The sequence below is a fragment of the Dermochelys coriacea genome, chromosome 5, assembly GCF_009764565.3.
Source record: "Dermochelys coriacea isolate rDerCor1 chromosome 5, rDerCor1.pri.v4, whole genome shotgun sequence".
In the NCBI taxonomy this organism is placed as follows: domain Eukaryota; kingdom Metazoa; phylum Chordata; order Testudines; family Dermochelyidae; genus Dermochelys; species Dermochelys coriacea.
Genome location: NC_050072.1, coordinates 105394860 through 105420451, shown reverse-complemented (window position 1 = coordinate 105420451; position 25592 = coordinate 105394860). Strand labels below are relative to the sequence as shown.

Sequence of the window (25592 nt, the reverse complement as noted above, 5' to 3'; positions counted from 1 at the left end):
GTCCTATAACAGAGGTGACGAAGCTTACTTACCCAGTGAGCCGAATACGACAATTGTCAGAAGTTTGTGAGCTGCGGCTCAGGGCTTCAGCTCTGCTGAAAGCACATCCGGCAGGACTGAAGCTCTGAGAAGTCCCTACCCCCACCACCCTGCTGCAAGGCAGAAGCCCCAAGCGCCCATCCCTCATTCTGGTAGTTGGAGAATGGGCGGGTGGAGAAATGTGGGCGGCTCTGCGAACTGCACTTTAACTGTAGAAAAGCTGTGGTTTGGCCACTTCTGCCATATAAAATAAAAATAAAACAATGAAAAAAGTGGAAATGCTAAACACTGGGGATGGAGTAGTGATTAAAGATAATCTAGGCATGGCCCAACACAAAAGAATACTTTTGCCTTTGGTTTTAATAAAGTTAAATGGGTTGACAGCAGTGGAGTGTGCCTTGCACCTGGAAAAGAATGTGAACCAGTCATTCCTTGATCTGCACAAGCGGGCAACTGACAAGAATGACCCTCATTTGTGTGACTTCATTGGAACTTAAGGGTAGCTTCAGGGTGGCTGATAGGAAGGAAGATATAGAAGTAGGAATTACTACATCTGAGGTAGAAGTCAAACTCAAACAGCTTAATGGGACCAAACCAGGGGGCCCAGATAATCTCCATCCAAGAATATTAAATGAACTGGCACATGAAATTGCAAGACCAATGGCAAGGATTTTTAATGAATCTGTCAACTTGGGGGGCTGTTACTTCTGACTGGCAAATTGTCCCCCCAGCCCTTCTTTAAAACAGGTACTATATTAACAATGATCCAGGAAACTCCAGGACCCCTAAATTATATTCAGGGTCTTGGAACAAATTTTGAAAGAGAAAGTAGTTCAGACCATAGAAGAAAAATTAGGCTAAATTACAACATGGTTTTACAAAGGGTTGATTGTGCCAGACCAACCTGATCTCTTTCTTTGAGAAGATTTCCTTTTTCTAAAAATTGGATATACTGCATAACCAATCTACCTGGATTTCAGTAAGGATTTTATACAGTTCCACATGGGAAATTTATTTAAATTGAAGATGAGGATTAATATGAGAATTGAAATGTGGGTAAGGAACTGGTTAAAAGGGAGACTACAGTGGGTCATACTGAAAGGTGAACTGTCAGGCTGGAGGGAGTTTATTAAAGGAGACATTCCTCAGGGATCAGTTTTGGGACCCATCTTATTTAACGTTTTCATTAATAACCTTGGTAACAAATGGGGGAGTGTATTAATAAAGTTTGCGGATGACACAAAGTTGGGAGGTATTGCCAATATGGAGGAGGCCTGGGATATTGTACAAGAAGATCTGGAAGATCTTGAAAACTGGAACAGAAATTTTATAGAGACTAAAAACAAGAATTTTCTTTGTAAGCTGAGGACATATCAGAAGTGACAGAGCAGGGGAAAGACCTGGACTGATTGGTTGATCACAGGATGATTGAGCCACGAATGTGGTACGGCCATGAAAAAAGCTAATGCAGTTCTAGGATGCATCAGGCGAGGTATTTCCAGTAGAGACAGGGAAGTGTTAATACCATTATATAAGGCACTGGTAAGACCTCATCTTGAATAGTGTAGGCAAGTCTGGTCTCCCATGTTTAAGAAAGATGAATTCAAACTGGACTAAGTGCACAGAAGAGCTACTAGGATGATCACAGGAATGGAGAACCTATCTTTTATGAGAGAAGATTTAAGGAGCTTGGCTTGTTTAGCCTAACCAAACAAAGGGTGATAGGAGATATGATTGGTCTCTAAATACATCAGAGGGATTAATACTAGAGAGGCAGAGAAGTTATTTACGTTAAGGGTCAATAATGGCACAAGAACAAATGGATTTAAACTGGCCATCAATAAGTTTAGGCTTGAAATTAGATGAAGATTTCTAACTATCAGAGGAGTGAAATTCTGGAACCTCCCAAGAGGAGCAGTGGGGGCAAAAAACCTAACTTGTTTCAAGACTGAGCTTGCTAAGTTTATGGAAAGAGATGGTGTGATGAGGTTATCTATAATGGCACATAACTTATCTGTGACTGGTAGAAGCAAATACCTCCAATGGCCAGTGATGGGCTAGATGGGGAGGGTTCTACTGAGTTACTACAGAAAATTCTTTCCAAGGTGGCTGGGGTGGGGGGGGGGGGTTGCATCTTGCCCACATGCTCGGGGTCTAATTGATAACTATATTTGGAGTCAAGAAGGAATTCCACCCACCCCAGCTCAGATGGGGAGAGACCTTGGGTGGTTTTTGTTTTTTGGGTCTCTTTCTCCAGCCTGGAGCATGGGTCACTTAGTTTGAACTTGAGAAAAAAGGTGGATTCTCTGTAACCTGAGGTCTTTAAATCCTGATTTGAGGACTTCAGTAACTCAGCCAGCAATTATGGGCCTAGTATAGGAGCGGGTGGATGAAGTTCAGGGGCTTGCAATATGCAGGAAGTCAGACTAGGTGATCACAATGATTCTTTCTGGCTTTAAAGTTTGAGTTGCTCCCTTCTTATCAGAAAGGAAACATTGCCAAGAAGGCCAATGACATTTTGGGATGTATAAGTAGGGGCATTGCCAGCAGATTGAGGGACGTGATCATTCCCCTCTATTCGACATTGGTGAGGCCTCATCTGGCGTACTGTGTCCAGTTTTGGGCCTCATACTCCAAGAAGGATGTGGAAAAATTGGAAAGAGTCCAGCAGACAGCAACAAAAATGATTAGGGGACTGGAACACATGACTTATGAGAAGAGGCTGAGGTAACTGGGATTGTTTAGTCTGCGGAAGAGAAGAATGAGGGGGGATTTGATAGCTGCTTTCACCTACCTGAAAGGGGGTTCCAAAAAGGATGGATCTAGACTGTTCTCAGTGGTAGCAGATGACAGAACAAGGAATAATGGTCTCAAGTTGCAGTGGGGGAGGTTTAGGTTGGATATTAGGAAAAACTTTTTCACTAGGAGGGTGGTGGAATCTCCTTCCTTAGAAGTTTTTAAAGTCAGGCTTGACAAAGCCCTGGCTGGGATGATTTGGTTGGGGATTGGTCCTGCTTTGAGCAGAGGGTTGGACTAGATGACCTCCTGAGGTCCTTTCCAACCCTGATATTCTATGACTCAGGGCTGGATAAACCCATACACTTTAAGAGGGTACTTGCAAGAAAGGGACTCCTCAAGGTAGTTGTAGTGATTTGCGGGGGTGGGGGGGATCAGACTTATATCACTAGTTCAGATACAATGCAGGGCAGTTAGTATGGTACTCAAGCATCATATAGCTTGATCTGTGACAAGAGCTGATGTTTTGAGGGCAACCTCTAGTCATGACAAACACTGTCATGGGCTGATATCCAGGCCACCACATTCTGTGACTGCACTGAACAAATGCTCCACTTCCTGCACATCAATTTCCCCTTGGCTATAGCCATGTAAAACAGAAGACACCATGACATGCCACCTTATGTGAAAATTCCAATTATAGACATGCCACCATGGCAGTGGCCCATCCCATTCAGATTTGATCAATCTAGTTTGAAGTAATTGGGAAAACAACTTCCCAAGCAGAGGCAAGTAGTATACTTCAAGCCATTAATCTCTGGGGACCAGTTGTAGTAACTGTGATTTTAGAAATACAATAGTGGTGGTGGGGGGGGAAACAATTACTCATCTGCACTATAAACATTTTCGTTATCCTGTTGTGCAACTCTCACTGGTCAAGGTGTCTTCTGCCAATGGCCCTATAAGATTTCACGTAGGTAGAGAGGTCCATTCCAAAGCCTATTCTACTATGAAAGTGACCTGATTTGCCCAATCTTGTATCCTATAATTCCTTCTGGAATAAACTGCATCCGAATTGAGGGGAGAAATCTTTTGTATTACTACTGCACATGGCATTATATTTTACCTTATTCCCAGTAATATTAAGTTCCTTAGCATTCTGGCCTCTGATGTTTAGGCACCTGACATCAATCTTCCTGGGTAGGAAACTGGGAAAATTTGAGATCTATTTATGACCGCTTCACTAAACCTTTAATTATGAATGATGTACAGCTTCATCTAGCTGTTGATTTTGCCAGTTTCAGGTGAGTAAAGATTCCTTCCTAGAGGGCCTGTATTCATGCATACACAACTGCCCCAGAAAGCATGTGGGGTATGAAAATCCCCAACATTCTCCCTCTATAGTATGGAAAGTCTTTTGTTTGGAATCTTTTGAAGATTTAGGCAATGGTTTATCCTTTGGTAGTGGCATTTACTTTTATTTAAATAACTTGCACTGTATTAGTATTGTAGGACTAAAGCAAGAAGAAATAGTTTCCTGCAACTAAATCTTTCATGTTAAGAGATCAGTGGGATGCAACTATTCACAAAGGCAACCTATAAGGGCAGAGTCGGAGAAATGGAATTTAATGTCAGCATTACTCAAATCTGTTGCTTTTTGGAAAATATTTTGATCTTGTAGACTTATTCTCCCTAAATATTTTACTAGATTAATACCTCTCTTACTATTGTCTCTTCCCTTAGTTTGTTCTAAAACTGTTGACAGCTGCCCATTTCTACACAGAGTCAAGCAAGGCAGTTTAGTCAAAATATTAACATTTTTCCTGTATAACATTTTATGCTATAACATTTTCTTTTCAATCAGGTGAAAATGAAATCCTTGAAACTCTACACAATATTGCAAGCAAGAACAAAATCTGGAGGTCCTACATGGGCATGGGTTATTACAACTGCTCAGTACCTCAGGCGATTGTGCGGAATTTGTTGGAGAATGCAGGATGGTAATGTACATTGCTTTCTGATTACAAACATATAAAAAGAACAGTATATATGAAATGTTTCTAAGTGTGATGCATAGACAGATATATAATGCTGTTTGCCAAGACGTTCCCATTCTTGCTACAGATGATGTGCTGGTCAGATTGAAACTTGATTAAGGGAATCCTAAAAAAATATTCATCCTGACTTTAGCAGGAGTTTAATCCATAATGTGGCAGTAGAAAGGTATTGTATCTTACACTTTCACAAATAGAGCATCTCCTTAGTTTGAAAGATCTGGTGTCTAATGCAGAGTATTAGCTAAACAGGTAGCATTAAAGATATATGGTTACTTAAGATTAGGGTGACCAGATGTCCCGATTTCATACGGACAGTCCTGATATTTGGATCTTTTTCTTATATAGACACCTATTACCCCCCTCTGCTTGTCCCCATTTCACACTTGCTATCTGGTCATCCTACTCAAGATGGGTTTCAGAGTAACAGCTGTGTTACTCTGTATTTGCAAAAAAAAAAAAAAAAAAAAAAAAAAAAGAGTACTTGTGGCACCTTAGAGACTAACAAATTTATTTGAGCATAAGCTTTCGTGAGCTACAGCTCACTGCATCCGATGAATTTTATGAAAGGAAAGTTCACACTCTTGTTCACTGAACCCATACTTTGACATGAATGTAAACATCCATAACTTCAATTACTTTGAGAAAAATGTAAAGCAAGACCCCAGACTAAAATAACTATGTTCTGCCCAAAATTTAAGCTTTCAGGTTCAAAATACTTATTCTCACTGGCATCTGCAGTTCCAGGTGGATATTCTGACCATCATGAGAAACAATGATGGTTATGTACTGACTGGAAGGAAGTAGAAAACCGCAGAAATCTTTAGCCCTTCCCCATTAGATTTCTCTAGCTCAGTTTTTCAAAACAAGAAGCTTAGATGTCTTGAATGCATAGTCAGAATTTGGGTGCTTCTCTTAGTTTACCAGTCACTGAAGTAGATGAATAAATGAAGTTCACCCGCTGTTAAGAATTTTTGGATGCACTGAGTGTCTCATTCAGTTTTATTCTCAGAGTTCATGCAACAGCAATGCTCCTACGTGGAAGGCCTTAGAGTACTGTCAAACTAGAACTTTTGACTTATTTTCCAAGTATCTGAAGAGGATAAGTTTCCTTTAGTTACTTCTTGGATTATCTTTATACCATGTGCTTCACTACAGTGACAGTCGTGGCCCTTTACCTCTTTAAAGACATTTCTTGATGAAGACAGCATGGTCAAAACGTTACATTCCCACAAATTTGGACAGAATAGTTAACATGCAAAATTAAAATATGGAAAAACATTGGCACGTTAATGCTCTAATGTCAACTGTAATTGTTGTCTCCATATCTCCACCCACTCTGCACAAAGACTGAAGACATCCAATATTCTGACTCACCCTCCATATGCACATCTGAAATCCCTTATTCCTAGATCAATGGTCCCCAAACTTTTCAGGATTTCACCCCCTCCTTACCCGTCTGCAACCCCTGCTGCTGGGTCTGGGAGCAGGGCTGTGGCTTGGGGGTGAGGGATGTGGCCAGGGATAAGGTGGCCGAGGCTGGATCTGGGAGCAGAGCCGCAGGTCTGGGTGTGGAGCTGTGGGGGCAGGGCCAGAGCAGAGTTGGTCGTGGAGTGGGAATGGCTGGCACTCTCTCTCCACCCGCCATGGGGCCTGGCCTGGGCCCCATCATGCCCCCTGAACTTTCCTCTGCACTCCCCTAGGGGGTGCCCCACACACACAGTTTGGGGATCTCTGCCATAGATATTCTCTCCTCCTCTCTGTGCAGAAGTGAAGACCTCAACTTAAGTCTTCACCTCTAAATCAGCTTTGTCTTAAATAAAAGCAAAGTTTTAAAAAGGTAAAGACAGTGCTTGCAATTTTTTTTAAAAAAAAGTAGAATATAAGCACAGTTAAACTAATCACTATAAAAAGCATTGGTAACTAAGTTCTAAGCTTGATTTGTAGAGTGTAGATTTGTAGAGCCTAAGATTTTGAGTCCTAGGATTATGTTTTATGCTGGAGAGCGCAAAAAGTGCCATTATAAATCTCTGCAAAATTTTTGGTTTTAAGAAATCAAACTTCCCTAGCAAGTCTTGAATTTTAAATGCTAGGTGTTGAAATATTGCAGCCCCATGTTTCATAGCCTAGTCAGTGGCGTAGCTAGGTGGAGGAAACGGGGAGCGGACATTTTAAAAAAAAAAAAAAAAAAAAAAGTGCCAGCTGCTTGTACTCACCTGGCGGCGCCCCGGGTCCTCAGCGGCACTGAAGGCCCCCGCCGCCGAAATGCAGCTGAGGACCCCCAGAGAGAGTGAGGGCCGCCACAGTGCCAGACCCGCCGCTGAAGACCCGGAGCACTGCTGGGTGAGTAAAAATTAAAAAAGGCGCCAAAAAATTAAAAAGGCGCCACTTGTGTTCAGTGGGGGAGTGGCTGCTCCCACCCAAGCTATGCCACTGAGCCTAGTATTTCCCGTGAGGCTGTGCTTACCTTTTCTGATCAGTTATGCACCCTGACAATATAGTAGCTCTTTCCTTCCCAGCTTCTGAGTATCCTAATACAGAAGATATGCACGCTTCAGGATGATTTTTTATATTGAAATATAGCATGGCCCTGGAAAGTGGGTTAGGGTAGAAAGGAATTGTTCATTTTACATGCGTACATCTCAGTTTGAGACGTATGGCCAACGCATTGTCTTCTGTTAAAAGAATTGGGTGTGGCACTGTGAGGAAGTGAGGGGGAAGGGATTAGGGGGTTTCATTTATCAGAGTGTTTTCCAGATGGGAATATTGTCTGTTTTTAGAAGATTTGCTAGAGAACAGTCTTCCAGGGAAGTTTAGATCTTCTAGGAAAATAAGCATCTCTGTAGGAGTCTCAGAATAAGCTGACTTATCAAGACAATGATGAACAACTTTCTTTCACAATGAAAGACTAAACGGCTTAATTATTTTTAGATAAAAATTGTCAGAAGGCTATGCACTAGTTCTTATAAATAGCAGCTGTTTGAGTTAGTTTCCAGAAAAGTGCTTGTTTGAGTACAGAAAACACACCATCTTTCAGACTCTTCAAAAAATCACCTTGATCAATCTGCTTCAAAGATTAAACTTTTTAAAAATAAAAAGAGACAAGATGAGAATTTTCAGTCCAAAAGGAGGCTTGCTTTTTTGGGGCAGAGAGGGGGCAGTCAAAGTTAGTAAGCAATGAGAGTCTTAAGGTTGTAAGCTCCAATCCATTCTAAATGATGGAATTTCTACCAGGCAACTCCATTAGGGAAAAACTTGTTCAATTTTTTTCAGGATATACACTACATCAATTACTTGATTTCCTTTTTCCTCCAGTTACATAGGAATTGTACATAGTTACAGGCTGCTGGCAAGCTCTAATGCTCTTAACACATTTCACTCTTAACACATTTCATAGGAAAGTGTGTGTGGGGGGTAGGTTTCATTTGATCATTGAGAGGACATTCTATTTTATGATATTAGCATGGCAAGCTCTTGAGGTCTGGACACAGAACCAAGTGGCCTGCTATTTTTTGAAAACCCATTTAGTCTTAGTGTACAATAATGGATTTATAGCAGCTCAGCTCTCTGAAATCCAGAGAAGACTTTTCCTGATGGGGTCACTGCAAAATATTGGCAGTTTATCCAGCATTGGCTAATCAGTATTTTTATTTTTTTATGATTTAAAAAAAAAAAAGCTTCTACTCTCTGGGTATTCAATGTTACCTGCCTCAAAACCCTGTAGTATGGTGTAAACTTCACAGCAGAGCAGGACTGTGTAAACACCGCACATTTATGTGTGCATGATTCCTGATAGTCTTCACATTATCATTGCATTGAGCTGTTTCCCTAGAAACAGAGCTAATTAATTCCTGTGATGTGACATGAATGTAAACTAATCACCAAAGAATACAAAGAATATTTGGCTTCATAAATAAGTTTACAACAAGTCTAGACTTAATCTTGTTCATCTTTTATGTTAGTATTTAGAGTAATACTCATTGTCTATATCACAGTATATTAGAGACTTTGAGTCGTTTGACTTTTATGCACTTCAGTTACAAAATTGCACTTTAAGAATAAGGCTCATTTAAAAAAAACCCAAAAACATCTATATGAGGTTGAAGTCAGCAAGAGTGCATACTCAAGAAAAACACGCAAGCAAAAGAGTAAAATTTTCAAAGGGCCTTAGGCCCAACTGAAATTGGGCTCCAAAGTCACTTCTCTTGAAACCCAGTATGTTATCACAATTCATGTGATACTATGCTGAGTATAATTGCGTAACTTGTTTTTAAAAGCACCTTAAGTGGTTTTTGGGGGTGCGGGGAACAAAGCTCTTTTCATGAACTCTGCACGTTGATGGCTGTTGTGCTTAGTGCACAGCAACATTAGGTTATGGATGTGTAGTAAAAATCCCTGTTTTAGTTTACATGGGTTGGGAAGGCACTGTTGATTGAGGCCAAAATATGGTTCAACCAAGTGGGGATCCTTAATAGAGTTTCAGATGGACCCATAAAAATATTTCAGGACTAGTGTAGTTTTTTTTAAGCACTGAAAGGAAAAATATAGTATGCAACCATATAATTAAAGACTGTATCATCATGCATATACACAAGAGGGAAGAATGAAGGTTGCACAGGTAAACTTAAATCTGGCACTTCTGAACGTTTGAGCTTTTGACTCTGCAACATTAAAGTTCTCAACATAATTGTGTCTGTAATACTGAGAATATTCTGCATGTGTGTTTCTGAGACAGGCATTCTTCATCGTGTCTTTATGCCTTAATTTATGTAGACAAATATTGCTGTCTATATTACATAGAACACTTATTGCCTTAATAAAATAAAACATGCGGGGTGGGAGAGTCTCAGAGCCTGGAAGTCTACACAGCAATGAAACAGTCCTGCCCAAGCGGGAGCCCAAGCCCCACAAGCCTGAGTTGCCTGGCATGGACCAGCCCTATGGGTTTTTCTTTGCTGTGTAGACACATACCCTTAGAGTGCACCTTCAGAACTTTCAACAACATCTTAGAGCTTATATTCATACAGATGAACAAGTCTAAGCCCAGTGACAGAAAAACAAGCATAGAGAAGCAGAGAAAAAAATCAATACTCATTACACATATTACTTCTAGTAGTAACGTAGACTTCTTTGTATCGTTTCTTTAAGAGAAAGTACTGAACTTTCATAGCACATGCCTCCAGTCAGCTTTAGAACATACTGGCTTGTTTAAGTAAAAAAAAAAAAATCTCCTTGCCACTCGGAGTGCTTCCTTTAAATCACAGCTAGACTGCTGAAATCAGTTTGGGAATGTTAATTTGTAGAAAACTCCCTTTGATCAGAAAAGAGTGAGTGATGGCCATATGTTTTCCTCCAATTTATTTCCAAAAGAGGCTATTTGTGTTCCTTGTCATTATGCTAATTATTCCTTTTCATTTGATTTACTGTAGTTGCTATTATGCAGATATACTACTAAGTCAAAGTTCCTTTAGTAGGAACCCAATTTTATCTGCTATGACAAAATTGACATATAAAAACTTCAAATATCTACCTTGTTAGTACAAAACAGATTTCAGGAAAATTCAGACAAATCTGGTTCCCTGGACCAAAAAAAGCAAGCCACTTTATTTGAACTAATGATTTGAAATTAGAATTGTTCAAATCCAGGATTTTGGCAGTGTCTCTAGCCATCTTCTAGGGTGAACTAGCTTTCAAAATGACCCGTGTTAAAACAAGCTCAGCATAGAGTAAGTGGTTATACTACATACAGAAGAACTGTTGAACTTCATGAATGATAACTTCTGTACTAAAATGGAGGGCCACACTTCCTTGACTTTTGTGGTATGTATAAACTTTGTCTCCTTCACAGACCTGATTAAAAAAATTTTTTTGTAAATATTTTTGCAATTCAAAGTCATAACATGGATATCGCTAAGCTGAGCTGTATTAGTGATTATGTCCAGTTCTGCAGTATTGTCTGTCACATGCATCAAACCTTATTGTAAAACATAGCAGCAGGGAGCAGAATTGGGAAGCCCTAAAATAATGAATTCCTTACAGAAAAACTTCAACACAGGTTGTATGTACAACAGAGCAAATGTCTAATATGAAAATCATCATCAGACAACATTCTAAATGGAAAAATGTTTAACTGTTTTCTTGAAACTATTTGCTTTCTGTTGTGTGTTGGGACACTGAAAAATACCTTCAGCTTGCTTGACATCTGTTTAGAGTTGCATATTCTGAACCTTTCATTGTAACTTTTATCTCATCCTATTTATCTCCACTGTAGTACATTGAAGTATCCTATGGAAATAAGAGAGTGGTTACTTTTTCAATATAATTGTGGTTTCTTTTGTATAGTGTTTTTTCTGTCCATGAAACTCTCTAGCTTACTGTGAGAGGCAAACAATGATATCTAGATCTTCTCCCACTCCGTCCCCCCCACCTTATTCGGAAAACCACTAGGAAAACCAAAGAAAACTGCTTAAAAATCCCCATTTCCTCCTCCCCAGCCCAATTTTTTCCTCATGGTTGCTTTAAACTAAGTTTCCATCAGAATTCAGTTTTGATAAATACTCTGAAAAGGTTTTTAAATTGTGAATCTGTTTAACTCCTTTTGAGTTCCTGAAGAAGGGAAACTTAGTTTAACAATATAGACTTTTTCCAGGATTTTAATTTAGAAGGGAGAAGTTGTACAATAGCCCATCTTCTTCTGGTGCATTGTGTGGTGTATTTTTGGTGCCTACAGAGACTACTGCATTTTTGATCACAGATGCAGTCAGAGTCCTCAGCAGTGCTGCATCTTTGTTCGGGGAAGAATCTTAATCTTTCTCTTGGTGCATATTCCTTTTGCAGTGTAATCTCTGGAGTATCTCAAATCCTGGATTGTACAACGTGAAACATAAACAGTATTAAAACTACCGAATAGATTTCCCCCTACCCACACTTGATTTATTTGTGGATCTCATTGAGACTTCAAGATCAAATACATTCTGAAGGTTACATACTGTGATGTAATTTACAGTTTGTAAGGCTACATGAGATTCCAGTCAGTTATGTGTTTCTCTCCCATCATAATTTATTGTACTTGACGAATTTTGATTTTCAAGAGACTATATTTTAAGGGCTTACCCTTAAGGCTAAGCTTGTAGACTTAACTCTAGTTGACTTTTCAACCCTTATTTTGCATTTAAACATTAAGGGATATTTGAGTGGGATTTCTTCCATTAAAAAGGAAGACTGACAATTGCCAGTGGATTGGTAAATTCCTTGATGTGAAACTGAATGAGCTGGGTACCAACTGCCTCAATGAGAAGTTTATTACAGAGCCAATTTCTTCATAGCACCCAAGTATTCTGAACCATTATAGCTTTGAAGTAGCCATTAAGAAGATAGTAAAGTTTTTTGCATTTTATGCATACATGGGGGGTGGGAGTTGCCTTAAAATGAGTAAACTTAAAAACCACTCATCTAATTACATGGTAGATTAAATCAACCAAGGTCAGAATTTCTAGCTTCCACCATCTGAATTATACTTGCACAACTTCTCACCCAAACATATGAGGAAGTATTTTTTTGGCACTCACCTGTAAGTCATACAGTTGAAATGATTGTGCTCAAACCATAATGTTGTTATCTTAAAGTTGAAGCTAATCATGGGGGGCGGGGAGGGGAGAAGAAATCATCCTAAAAAGAATTAGTTTAAAAAAGTCATGAACAACTGGGAAAGGATGATTTGGTTTGGAAACAACACTTCTATGTTAATTATAGCAGCAACTTCTTTGTCATATCAAGTAATCCCGTAACAAAAGCATTAAAATGAATGAGAACTATGAGGTTTTCAATGCAGATAAAACTAGCTTCAGTTAATTCGCAAAAAGGGTTTTATTGGTAGAATTTTCACCTGAATGGTGGACACCTAAGTTCCCTCTAAGCTGTGTGACCACCCAGCTGTCTATTAAGCCCCATGCAGGGGCTCGGGGCTGCGATGGGGAGAGGCACCCCTCCCTCGGCCCAGCCCCAGCGCGGACCTGCTGCGGCGGGGAGAGGCTCCCCTCCCTCTGATTTTTTTTTTTTTTAATTTTTTTTTTTTTTTTACATCCATGTGCTGGCTTCAGTTAGCACTATTCTTGGGCTCCTGTCCCTCAACATGCATGTGCAGAGAGACTGGGCACCTAACTCAGGGCTGCAGATTCCACTGTGTGACAGGCTCCTAAATGTGAGCCATTGCAATGCTGAGTCTTAAGTCCCCTTTATGGATTTAGCTCCTAAGCGCTTAACTATCTCTTGAAAATGGGACTTAGACTCCTAAGTCACAAAAGCGCTTTTGAAAATTGTACGTAAGGGCTTCAGTGGTGAAGGACAGCATGCAGGTGAGAAGCAAACTACCATTCTCTCCAATTACGGGGAGAATGGAGGGAGATTTGGTTTCCTACTAGTGTGGTGTTCCTGCTCAGCAGCTCCCGTTTTCATATCAGTCTCTGGATTGTAGGTGTCTGATGAATTTGAGTCTTCCCACTGCTGGAAGGGAAGAGGAGCAATGATCCCGCTGTTCTTTCCCTCCTGTCTCTCAGCCTCCTGGCTGCTGTTTTGGGTCTCTGCTGCTTTAAACTGCCGCAGGCCTCCTGGCTGCTACTATGGTGGTGTTTCTGCTACTCTGCTTCTACTTAAGCTTCACATCTGAATATTCCTCTGTTATTCAGAGTTTCTCCAAGTTGCAGCAGAATAAAATTGACCTGATGTCAGTTTTACTGCTGCCCACCAGCAAAACTTATTTTAATATCTGGAGCATATGATATGCCACATTTGGGAAGTGAAAAGAAAAGGAGTACTTGTGGCACCTTAGAGACTAACACATTTATTTGAGCATAAGCTTTCGTGAGCTACAGCTCACTTCATCAGCAGTCTGTGGGCTTGATTCTGAGAAGTCTGAGTGCCCTCAACTCCTGTTGGGGCTGAGAGTGCTTACAGTCTTGCAGAATTGAGCCCTCTAGCCTCAGAAGAAGGCACTAACAGTTTGTGCACTTGTATACTTCATAAAGTTATGTAGTCAGACAAGTATTTTAGGCTTAGATTTTTAAATGTCTTGACAGTTTCAAAAATGTACTGGCTGCAAACATCAGATTTCTAAAAACAGATCAGTTCAAAGCACAACACCAACAAGTTGAAGTTGTATTAGATCTAAATATAACCCAACTTTATAACCCAAAAGACTTTCAGTTGCTGAGAATTAAGTTCTGTTGACCCAACTCGAAGTGTTAGCTCCTTTGCCTCTGTAATTACAGATAAATATTCTAATAACTTCATGATCTCAAAAACAGTAACTAAACTTAAATTCAAAATGAGAAAAAACAAATCTATTTGCCAGGTAAAGAACCAAATTGATTTTGGCAAGATAAATGTTCTCAATTTCCAGGAGGGTATTAAGAGCACAGAACTACTAAAACGCAGTAGTGTGCTTTTGAACAGATTTCCCTGTTTATATTCATGTAAAAGTGTGTGTGTGTGTGTGTGTGTGTGTGTAAATACTTGTGTTTTAAATCCATTTGCAAAGAAGTGCTAGGGACCTGATATATGAAATTTGTTTATCAAACAGGGTTACCCAGTATACCCCTTACCAACCTGAAGTTTCCCAGGGTAGGCTAGAGAGCCTGTTAAATTACCAGACTATGGTATGTGACATCACAGGAATGGATGTGGCCAATGCATCTTTACTGGATGAGGGGACTGCTGCAGCAGAGGCTATGCAACTATGTCACAGGTAACACTCTTAAATGGATGGCTAATTTAGACTCAAAGAATTGTGAAGTGTTTTGCTTTATTTCCTTATGTGGGTCTGAATGGTTCAGTGGACTAAAAATGACATTGTACCTCACAGTGAATCAGTCTTCTGGCATGCTAGTCTAGTATTTTCCACAAGCAAAGTTAACTGTATATAATACTTCTTACCTTGTGTTTATGAATTACATTTTTCAGAACTCAATGTTCTGTGTGAAATATATGTTATAATAAATATGCGTATGTGGGTGAGAGAAGCAGCTATTCCATTGTAGACTGTTCTTGAGTTTTAGTTTGTTCCCTGATCCACTTAACCTTTTTTTTCCCCTTTCTTTTAAACAGGCACAACAAAAGGAGAAAGTTCTATGTTGATGTCCGATGCCACCCTCAAATGATAGCAGTAGTTCAAACTAGAGCAAAGTAATGCTGATCTCCATCTTGCTTAATAAGTAGCACAAACAGGCACATGAAATATTGTCCTATCACATCCCACCTCTCATTCTACATTGATCAAAGATTGAATATTACAAGTATCTGGCTCCCCTTTGTGTACAGGACACTGATTATATTGGTAACTAGGTGTGCTTTGGGAAATGTATGAGAATCTACAGTAGCTAGTTTGGGACTGATTTTGACGATACTGTAAGTACTTCATGATACTGAGGATTTTCCCTAGAATAATTCATGCAAACCTTGTAAAATATCTTTTCATATCCAGTTCAGGGGCTGAACTAACTGATTAGATCCATTTCCAGTAACTGATACCTAAAGTTCTACCTTGTTTAGCTGCAGCTAAACTTCTTGCTGGTTCAATATTTTATTAGTCCATGTATAAAGCAAATACAAGTAATTTTGTATCATGCAATCTTGTTTGCAACTAACTTATCTTCCAAATAAACGGATGTGAACTCATTCACAATTTTTAAAATTGAGATAAATGTATAGAAACAAGAATATATTTCCCCTGTCTACACTGTAACATACCTGTGCACATCTGAGCATTGAACTCCATTTGAATATTCTCTTACCTAGCAAATGATGCATTACTTTGAAGGAAATCAATAAGGTTTAGTGAAACAAACTCTTAATAAATTCATAGTTACGTACAAAAATCCTTTATTAAGAGAATGTAAATAGAGGTTGCAAACCCAAGCCCTCCGAAGTTAGGAAATGCAAAATATAAGTTAATTCTGCTCCCTTCTGCATATGCAATATGATGATCTTTACTTTCATGATCACATGCTATTTTAAGGCACAATAGATCTTTCACTACCATAGATGCTCACACTTCATTAACAGTGTAGGAGTGTGAAGCATGTTCAATCAGCTATACTTTCAAGAAAAATATTCCCTAAATCAGTGAAGTCAAATCTGTTAAAAGTTATCCCAAAGTATGAAATGGCTTCAATAACTTTTGCGTTCCATATCTCTTGCTTTGCAGTTACAGTAGTCTCGTCATTGAGCTGAAATTTCCCCATGAGATGGATTTCAGTGGTAAAGACATCAGTGGAGTGCTATTTCAGTACCCAGATACCGAGGGGAAGGTGGAAGACTTCACTGAACTAGTTGACAGAGCCCACCAAAATGGGGTAAGATTAAGTACTATCGCGGTGTCTCTCCTCCCCCCGGACTATTTCTGACGTTTAACTTGGCTATAACTGTAGACATTGCAATCCTCTTTAGAGAGGACGTACATAGCAAAGACTACTTTTATGCTTCAGTTTCACAAGAATGTTATAAAACAGCTTGAAGTAGAATCTTGGTTCCCCAAATCGATACTGTGTGTGTGCTTTCAAAGAAGAGGCTAACAACTCTATGCTTTTATGTTTTCAGACTCTTGTCTGCTGTGCTACTGACCTCTTGGCTCTGTGTATTTTGAGGCCTCCAGGAGAGTTTGGGGTGGATGTTGCTCTGGGTAACTCCCAGAGGTTTGGGGTACCACTCTGTTATGGGGGACCACATGCTGCCTTCTTTGCGGTCAAAGAAAACCTGGTGAGAATGATGCCTGGGAGAATGGTTGGAGTTACAAGGTAAAGATGGGACATTTTTCCATAATTTTTCAGCTGGAAATGTCTGATATGGCCCCCCCCAAATCATAGTATCTAAGCACCTCATAATCTTTAATAAACTTATCCTTACAACACCTCTTTCAGGTAGAGAAAGCACAATTATTTTCTTTATATACGGTGAGCTGTGACACACTGCAACATGCCCAAGGTCACACAGCTCTATAGCTGAACTAAACCTGCGTCCCCCAGTCCAGTGTCCTAACTATTCCACTAAATGAGGAGAATGAAGGATGGTGGAAATTTTCCCCAAGATTATAACAAACAAACAAACAAAAATTGGGTAAAGTAAAACAGTGTTTACAGAGAAGACTTAAGAGAATGAAATTCTCCTCTGTGAGAATTCAGAAGCAGAAGTATCTAAGTTCATTTCTGTTAAAGAAGTGGGCCCTTTGGGCAATAATTTAAAAGCCCAATAATGATTTAAAAAACAACAAGACCAAGAAAGCTGTCCTCATGGGTCCCGTTCCCCCCACTGAAGGGACATCTCACTTTGTGGGACATCCAGGCCATCAGAATTAGCAGTATTTCACTTAATTTACTAATTCTGAGCTTACCAGACTTTCAAATGTTTATGGTACTGAGGAGTGAATATCAGTAAAGGTTCAGATAAACTTCTGAATTTTCTGTCTGCTTCCTGAAAACCTGTTGAAGTATCAAGAAATTTAAGTGAAGGAAACTTGAACTACATAATGCACTGAAGGTGGGGAAAACCTTAATGATTGGAGGGGTGGGGGGGAGGGTGAGAACACTGAACAAAATACCCATTTTATACCTATATAGTAGTGTTTTGAAATATTGAGAACCTGCTTAATGGAGTACACTATAACGATCAATTAAAAATTGTCCATATTGGAACAAAAAACGCTACTCATGCTTCTGAAACAATATAAACTTGTAAAATTAATACGTTTTAATGTACTTAGAGTCACAGAAGATTAGGGTTGGAAGAGACCTCAGGAGGTCATCTAATCCAACCCCCTGCTCGAAGCAGGACCAACACCAACTAAATCATCCCAGCCAGGGCTTTGTCAAGGTAGGCCTTAAAAACCTCTCAGGATGGAGATTCCATCACCTCCCTAGGTAACCCATTCCAGTGCTTCACTATCCTCCTAGTGAAATAGTGTTTCCTAATATCCAACCTAGACCTCCCCCACTGCAACTTGAGACTTGCTCCTTGTTCAGTCATCTGCCACCACTGAGAACATCTGAGCTCCATCCTCTTTGGAACCCCCCTTCAGGTAGTTGAAGGCTGCTATCAAATCCCCCCTCACTCTTCTCTTCTGCAGACTAATCAAGCCCAGTTCCCTCAGCCTCTCCTTTTAAGTCATGTTTCCCTGCCCCATCATCATTTTCATTGTCCTCCGCTGGACTCTCTCCCATTTGTCCACATCCCTTCTGTAGTGGGGGCCTCACCAGTGCCAAATAGAGGGGAATCACCTCAAGCTGCTGGCAGTGCTTCTACTAATGCAGCCCCGTATGCTGTTAGCCTTCTTGGCAAGAAGGACACACTGCTGACTCATATCCAGCTTCTCATCCACTGTAATCCCCAGGTCCTTTTCCACAGAACTGCTGCTTAGTCAGTTGGTCCCCAGCCTGTAGCAATGCGTGGGTTTCTTCCATCCTAAGTGCAGGACTCTGCACTTGTCCTTGTTGAACCTCATCAGATTTCTTTTGGCCCAATCCTCCAATTTGTCTAAGGTCACTGTGGACACTATCCCTATCCTCCAGCATATCTTACCTCTCCCTTAGCTTACTGTCCTCTGCTAACTTGCTGAGGGTGCAATCCATCCCATCATCCAGATCATTAATAAAGATGTTGAACAAAACCGACCCCAGGACCGACCCCTTACCACTAGCATGTTTATGAACATTTTTTTTTTTTACATTGCTTCTCACAGTTATCCCAAACAACAATATGCTTGGTGTGACTGAGTTCACTCACCTCTTGTGAGCATCTCCTGTTGGGCCATGTATAATCCTTCACTCATTCCTTTTCCTGCATCCCCCGTCACCCTCATCAGGCAGGTCTTCAGTGGCTCAGCCCTTTGGCCAAGTCTCACACAAACACATGAAGGAACCCCTTCCAGGATAACAAAGGTCCAACAAGGACTATTGCTCTTCCCTTGTTGGTGTCTATAGTCCTGTCTCTGGGCTCAGTTCTCAGCCCCTTCTGGGCAAGCTTTAAGTCCATCCCTGCCCTGTTACAGAGCAGTGCCCCAGGCAGGGGTGAAAGTAACTGAGGCCACTTACCGGGACGGGGTGGCTCCGGCCCCCGGAAGGGGCACGGCCTCAGGTGGATGGGGCAGGGCGGGGCTGGGGTGGGTCAGCATCCCCCAGCCAGCCCTTCCAGTCCGGCTGGCCCGGGGCTCCCGTGTTGATTTAAAGGGCCCGGGGCTCCGGATGCCTGCCCGTCGGCGGCCGGGGGGGGGCCCAAAAGGGGCAGGAATGTTAAAGCACTGCAGGGTCCTTTGCCGCGGCCCCGCCGACGGGGTGGGCACAGCAATGTTAAAGCGCTGTGGCGGCAAAGGGCCATCCTTAAAGCACTGCTGCAGCAGTGCTTTAATGTCCCTGCTCCCTTTGCCTCCCATGTCGGCGGCCCTGCTGGGACAGACCCTATAGGCAGGGCCGCCAACAGGGGCAGCAAAAGGGGCAGGGACATTAAAGCGCTGCCACGGCAACGCTTTAATGCAGGCTGGGTACGGGCCGGTGCGGCTTCTTACCGATACGCCATACCGGCTCACTTTCACCCCAGGGCTCCATCACGGGAGTCTTTGTTCTCAGAGGTTCTCGCTGACCAAGCTATCCAGTCAGGTCACCTCTCACATTCAGTCCCCTTCCAGAGGAGTAACAAAGTTCAACAAATGGTTGGCCCTTTCTAGGGTCTTCAGCCCCATCCTTGCGCCCTTTAAATGCTAGCCCCTTTTTTGGGCTTCTAAACACACTTGTCCCCTCTTTGGGGATTTGGCCACCCTGCCAGTGGCAGGGGAGGGGGTAACTGGGCCCACCGACTACTCTGCGTCCTGACCCAGGGACCCTACAAATAGCAGCCACATGCTGCTTCCTTTAATAATTGCTACTGCTATTCCCTGGGACACTTCCCACACAGCCCTTTCAACTTCATCCTTATCTCAGGGCAGAACCCATCTTCTGGTTCACTCTTGAGCTCCAGCAAGGAGTATATTCTTTGCAGCTCTGGTCACTGCCAGGAAATGGTCTACTCAAGCCATGCACTGCAGCTCCTTTTAACTGAGCCTGCTGGCTTTGATTGACTGCTTCCTTACAGACTTTCTAGGCAGACCAGGAGGATTGACCTTTACTGCTCCATTTTCAGGGGGGTTGTAGTAGGACTGCAAGGCCTCCACCAGGGGGCATCAAATGGCCCAGTATACCCTGTCATACCTGGCATTAGACTTCAGAATCATGAATCAAGCTTGTGGCATATCCTAGCATGCTTATTTCAAACTATGATCAGTTTAAAGAGTTGTGTATCTCAGGGGGAAAGAATGTTCATTTTATTTACTAAAGTTATGTGCTATTATAGTACTTTAGGGCATGCCTTACATTTTAAGTATGTTCTCATCTCACACAGTGTCACCAGAACATTTGGGGGAAAAAACATTAAAATGTAAAGCTACGGTCAGAACTACAATATTTCCCAAAGGCAATTTATGCTATGACCTTCAAATTGTTTTTGTTGTGTTTGCTGGAGGCCTTTTAATTGATGAAGGAACCAAGCTGTGTTGTTGGAACCCTAGGACAACAGCAGGATTCAATTGTCTTTATCTTGGACACCATACAGCAGATGAGCAAATACTGTTTGTGAATAGTTTAGTTTACTGAGTTCCCTGAAGTCTTAGAAATGTCTGTTCTGACACATTTCTTTGTATACAAGATTGTTGCTGTCAAATTTTCCTCTCTAGTTCTGAAAGTCTTTAAATATTAGGAATTCTTTAAGAAATTAACTGAGCTGCACAGATTGATGGATTGGTACAGACACTTAGCAACATCTTGTGCTAGTATCAATGGATTACTCAACTAATATTACATGTATTAAGCAGTACTTTTTTAAGGTAGTAGGTATTGCATATGCAGAGTGTTCCTTCTTTCTTCTAGTGTCTGAACTCTGTCCGTGGGAGTGTTCAATTTAAAAATCAGTAGAAAATTTTTGTAGCCCTTGATAAACACCAGTGTTTTCATACAACTATAAAACCAGTAAAATATGATTTTTTTAATTATTATTTATTTTTATTTTTACAGTACAGGATTAGAGAAGACTAGCTAGATTCTCTAACCTTCCCTTAGAGACAGAGGCTGTTGACAGATGTGATTTGGATAAATATAGAAGTTTTGGATATTTCAGAACCTTCTACTGACTTTATTGTTTTAAAAAAAAAAAAAAAAAAGTCTCCCAATCCAGAGTATCTGTCATTTGAGGGGTAGTGAGAAGGAAGTGGACAGATCTGGTTCCCTTTAGTGTTATCTTAAGTGTTTGTTTTTCTTAACATGAACATCTGTTCAGGGATAGGCTAAGGCTTGGGTCACTTTTTACTTTACTCAGAATGGTTATCTATCGCAGTTCTTCACCCCAAAGAAATTCCACCAGTTAGCTTCAAGTTAGCAAACTAAGCATAGCAGTTCAGCTAATGCAGAGCCTGTATCAATGTAAACTAACAAAGAAATATTTTCTTTTATGGTCCAGAGATGCAAATGGAAAAGAAGTATATCGGCTTGCATTGCAAACTCGAGAGCAGCATATTAGAAGGGACAAGGCCACCAGCAATATCTGTACAGCACAGGTGACCTCTATATCAAAAATCTGTGTGTGTGTGTGAGTGAATTTTCAATCCCATGAAACTTGGAATTTTTGCTTGGAAAAAAAGGATCATCTTAATGATTTGTTTTCATTCAAAAATGAAAAAATTGCAGCCACTTGTCATGGAGAGGGAACTCCGCTGAGTTCCTATAAACTGGATGGTCCCTTTTTGAAGAAGTAGAATTTTAACACTTCAGAATGAAGAGTTCCGCTTTGTATTTGTGCAGAAGTAATTTCAGAATTCAAACAGTGAAAATGTGAACTTTATAGGTTTGTGATGTGCAAATAGCTATTAAATTCTTACTATTATAAAATAGCTATTTTCAAATCAAAATGGAATGATAAATGAAATTGTAGGTTGAGAAGTGCCCAGGAACAAACTAATAACTTTTTTCATGAGATTTTGAGAACTTCTTTGGTACTTTTTGCAGCTGTGATTATGACAAACATCTTTATAATTAGATGTATTCAAAAAACTTTTGGTCCCTATGCAGACTCTATTCATGTTCTTAATGTGTTTTGCCACAATTTCTCTTTTTAGATTAATACTAGATATTGAGAGTTTTAAATCTTTAGCACTCATCAGAGATGTTCATTCTCTTGAGCACAGACCTTAAACAATGATTCTGTTGGAAGTTATATTTAGGGGTTTGTGAGATTCAAACCAAAAACTCAAGCATTCTACCCAGGATACAGAGACTATTGGAAGATGTGGTGTGATGTATAAGGGTAAATTTAATTTTATCTACCATCTAGTGGTCTGAGAGGATTCTACCTCCAGATCAACTACAGTGGTGAGGTTGTCATTAGAATGAGGGCCTCAATGAGCACATGAGAAACAATCCATTGTGTGTTCTCTGATTAGTAATGTTATAAACTTTATTAACAAAACAAACCATCACAAATACTGTAATGTAGCAAAGGAGATAAAGCCAATACAGAATGTCCAGCACTTGCATTACTCACATCATTCCTTATGAGGAATCCTGAAAGAGGTGACGTGATCTGCATATTGGAATACGCGTACCTGATGACTATGTATCCCGCTTTCCACAGGACGGGTATCATCTTTTACAAGGAGTTATACTAACGCCCACCTTCCCTAAACACATATATTAGAGACACAAGGTGGATGAGGTAATTTTTTTTTTTTTTATTGGACCAACTTCTGTTGGAGAGAGAGACAAGCTCAAAAGCATCTCTCCAACAGAAGTTGGCCTAATAAAAGATGTTACCTCACACACCTTCTCTCTCTCTCTCTCTCTCTCTCTCTCTCTCTCTCTCTCTCTCTCTCTCTCTGATATGCTAGGACTGACACAACTATAACAACACTATTTACCTGCACTGAGTATACACCACCGGGGTCATTATAATAATATTTAGTGTTTTATATATAAAAGGTATTAATTAAGCCCAACAGTACTACTGTGATGTACATATGCAAGTATTATCCTTTTGGTTTTATATTGGGAAACTGAGGAACAGAGATTTGACTTGCTAGCCATTAATAGAGCCAAGGCTCAAATCCTGGTCTCCCAACTACCAATATTGTGCTTTAGTAACTATACCATGTTGTGTCTCAAATAGAAATCTACAGGGAGTTTCAGCAATATCTGCAGAACTTTTATACGTATGGCTGGCTATGAAGATTAAGCTTACAAGTCACAGTATTATTTTTTTTTTTTAGTCATTGAACCACTTAAACACCAAAGGATCTTGAATTCATGAACAATGTTACTATTTAAAATGTTTGTAAATGCATAATTTACTAAGAAAAAGATACATAGCTTTCCTATCTCTTAACTTTGTAGATTACCTAGAACTCAGAGTTTACCTTTTATTGATAGCTTTTTTTAATATTGTGGTTATATTGTTGCCTTGGGACACTAAAGAAGCTAGTTATACTAAATTGCCAGCAATCAACCTTAAGTGATTGTTCCTAAAATATGTTTGGACATTTTAGGCGCTTCTGGCTAACATGGCTGCCATGTATGGAGTCTATCATGGTTCAAATGGATTAAAGCACATTGCAAGAAGGGTGCACAATGCCACTCTAATCTTAGCTGAAGGTGAGTATCTAGAAATTATAAAGGGGTAGATCTTACATCTTCACACCTCTTAAAAACACTGACCTTCCATTTTTTGCCCACCAACAGTTTTAAGTAGCAGAAGAAATCCAAAATTTCTGCACTGAATGTATGCCACCAGGTCATTATAATAATAGTATTTAGTGTTTTGTATACAAAGGTCTGTATTAAGCCTAACAGTACCACTATGATGTACATATGCAAATATTATCATTTTGGTTTTAGATTGGGAAGCTGAGGCACAGAGGTTTGATTTGCTAGCCATTAATAGAGCCAAGACTCAAATCCTGGTCTCCCAACTACCAATATTGTGCTTTAGTAACTATACCATGCTGTCTCTCAAATAGAAATTTACAGGGAGTTTTAGCAATATCTGCAGAACTTCTTCAAAATCTGTAGAACTTCTTGAAAGGTTTATGCTTTCCTACTATTACCTGCCCATTTTATTAATCTATACTGGATGAGAAGACTCAACGGATTTCACTAAAGTATAGTTTAAATTTACAGATTAAATAGATTAGATTAGCTGAAGTGAAGGCTGTTCAATGTAATCAAATTATATAGAACAGCGAACTGCTATAAACACTGAAATCCCAAAACTTATTGGCTGACTGCATTACGAACATGACTTGTACTCTGATTATTAAGAACAACAGGAAACTTCTTGATTTTTCCAAATCAAAAGGATATTGAAATTTTATTATTTGAATCTCATCCAAAAATCTGCAGTTCTGTTTCTGTAGAATGTCTGCATTTAGGAGATAATCTTTTTATTACTGACCTTGGCACAAAAAGCGGGAATGTGCTAATAGTATGCAGATGACACACAGCTGGGAGGTATTGCCAATACAGAGAAGGACCAGGATATCGTACAGGAACTGGACAACCTTGTAAACTGGAGTAATAGTAATAGGATGAAATTTAATAGTGAAAAGTGCAAGGTCATGCATTTAGGGATTAATAACAAGAATTTCTGTTTATAAACTGGGGACGCATCACTTGGAAGTAACAGAGGAGGAGAAGGACCTCAGAGTATTGGTTGATCACAGGATGACTATGAGTCGCCAATGTGATATAGCCATGAAAAAAGCCAATGCAATCTTGGGATGCATCAGGTGAAGTATTTCCAGTGGAGATAAGGAGGTGTTAGTACCGTTATACAAGGCACCGGTGAGACCTCATCTGCAATATTGTGTGCAGTTCTGATCTCCCATGTTTAAGAAGGATTAATTCAAACTGGAACAGGTACAGAGAAGGGCTACTAGGATGATCCAAGGAATGGAAAATCCGTCTTATGAAAGGAGACTCAAACAGCTTGGCTTGTTTAGCCTGATCCAAAAGAAGGCTGAGAGAAGATATGATTGCTATCTATAAATATATCAGAGGGATAAATGCCACGGAGGGAAAAGAATTATTTCAGCTCAGTACCAATGTGGACACAGAACAAATGGATATAAACGGGCCATCAGGAAGTTTAGACTTGAAATTAGACGAAGGTTTCTAACCATCAGAGGAATGAAGTTCTGGAACAGCCTTCCAAGGGAAGCAGTGGGAGTAAAAGACATATCTGGCTTCAAGACTAAGTTCAATAAGTTTATGGAGGAGATGATATGATGGGATTAATTGATCTTCAACTATTAGTGGTAGATATGCCCAATGGCCTGGGGTGGGATCTGAGTTACTACAGAGAATTCTTTCCTGGGTGTCTGGCTGGTGAGTCTTGCCCACATGCTCAGGGTTTAGCTGATCGCCATATTTGGGGTCGGGAAGGAATTTTCCCCCAGGGCAAATTGGCAGAGGCCTTGGGGGTTTTTCACCTTCCTCTGTAGCGTGGGGCATGGGTCACTTGCTGGAGGATTCTCTGCACCTTGAAGTCTTTAAACCACAATTTGAGGACTTCAGTAGCTCAGACATAAGTTAGGGGTTTGTTACAGAGTTGGTGGGTGAGATTCCGTGGCCTGCATTATGTAGGAGGTCAGACTAGACGATCATAATGGTCCCTTCTGACCTTAAAGTCTATGATTCTATATTGGCT

The 25592-nt window shown here is 40.3% G+C and overlaps 1 protein-coding gene across 1 annotated transcript in view; it reads left to right on the top strand.

The window, feature by feature from the left end:
• Positions 1-25592, top strand: part of GLDC (glycine decarboxylase) — a 70035-nt gene that overhangs the window by 10903 nt on the left and 33540 nt on the right. Inside the window, exons 3-9 of the mRNA XM_038403392.2 lie at positions 4640-4775; positions 14407-14571; positions 14931-15008; positions 16030-16177; positions 16422-16618; positions 21357-21453; positions 23434-23539. Of these exons, the coding sequence (XP_038259320.1) occupies positions 4640-4775; positions 14407-14571; positions 14931-15008; positions 16030-16177; positions 16422-16618; positions 21357-21453; positions 23434-23539 (927 nt within the window). The remainder of the gene's footprint in view (positions 1-4639; positions 4776-14406; positions 14572-14930; positions 15009-16029; positions 16178-16421; positions 16619-21356; positions 21454-23433; positions 23540-25592) is intronic.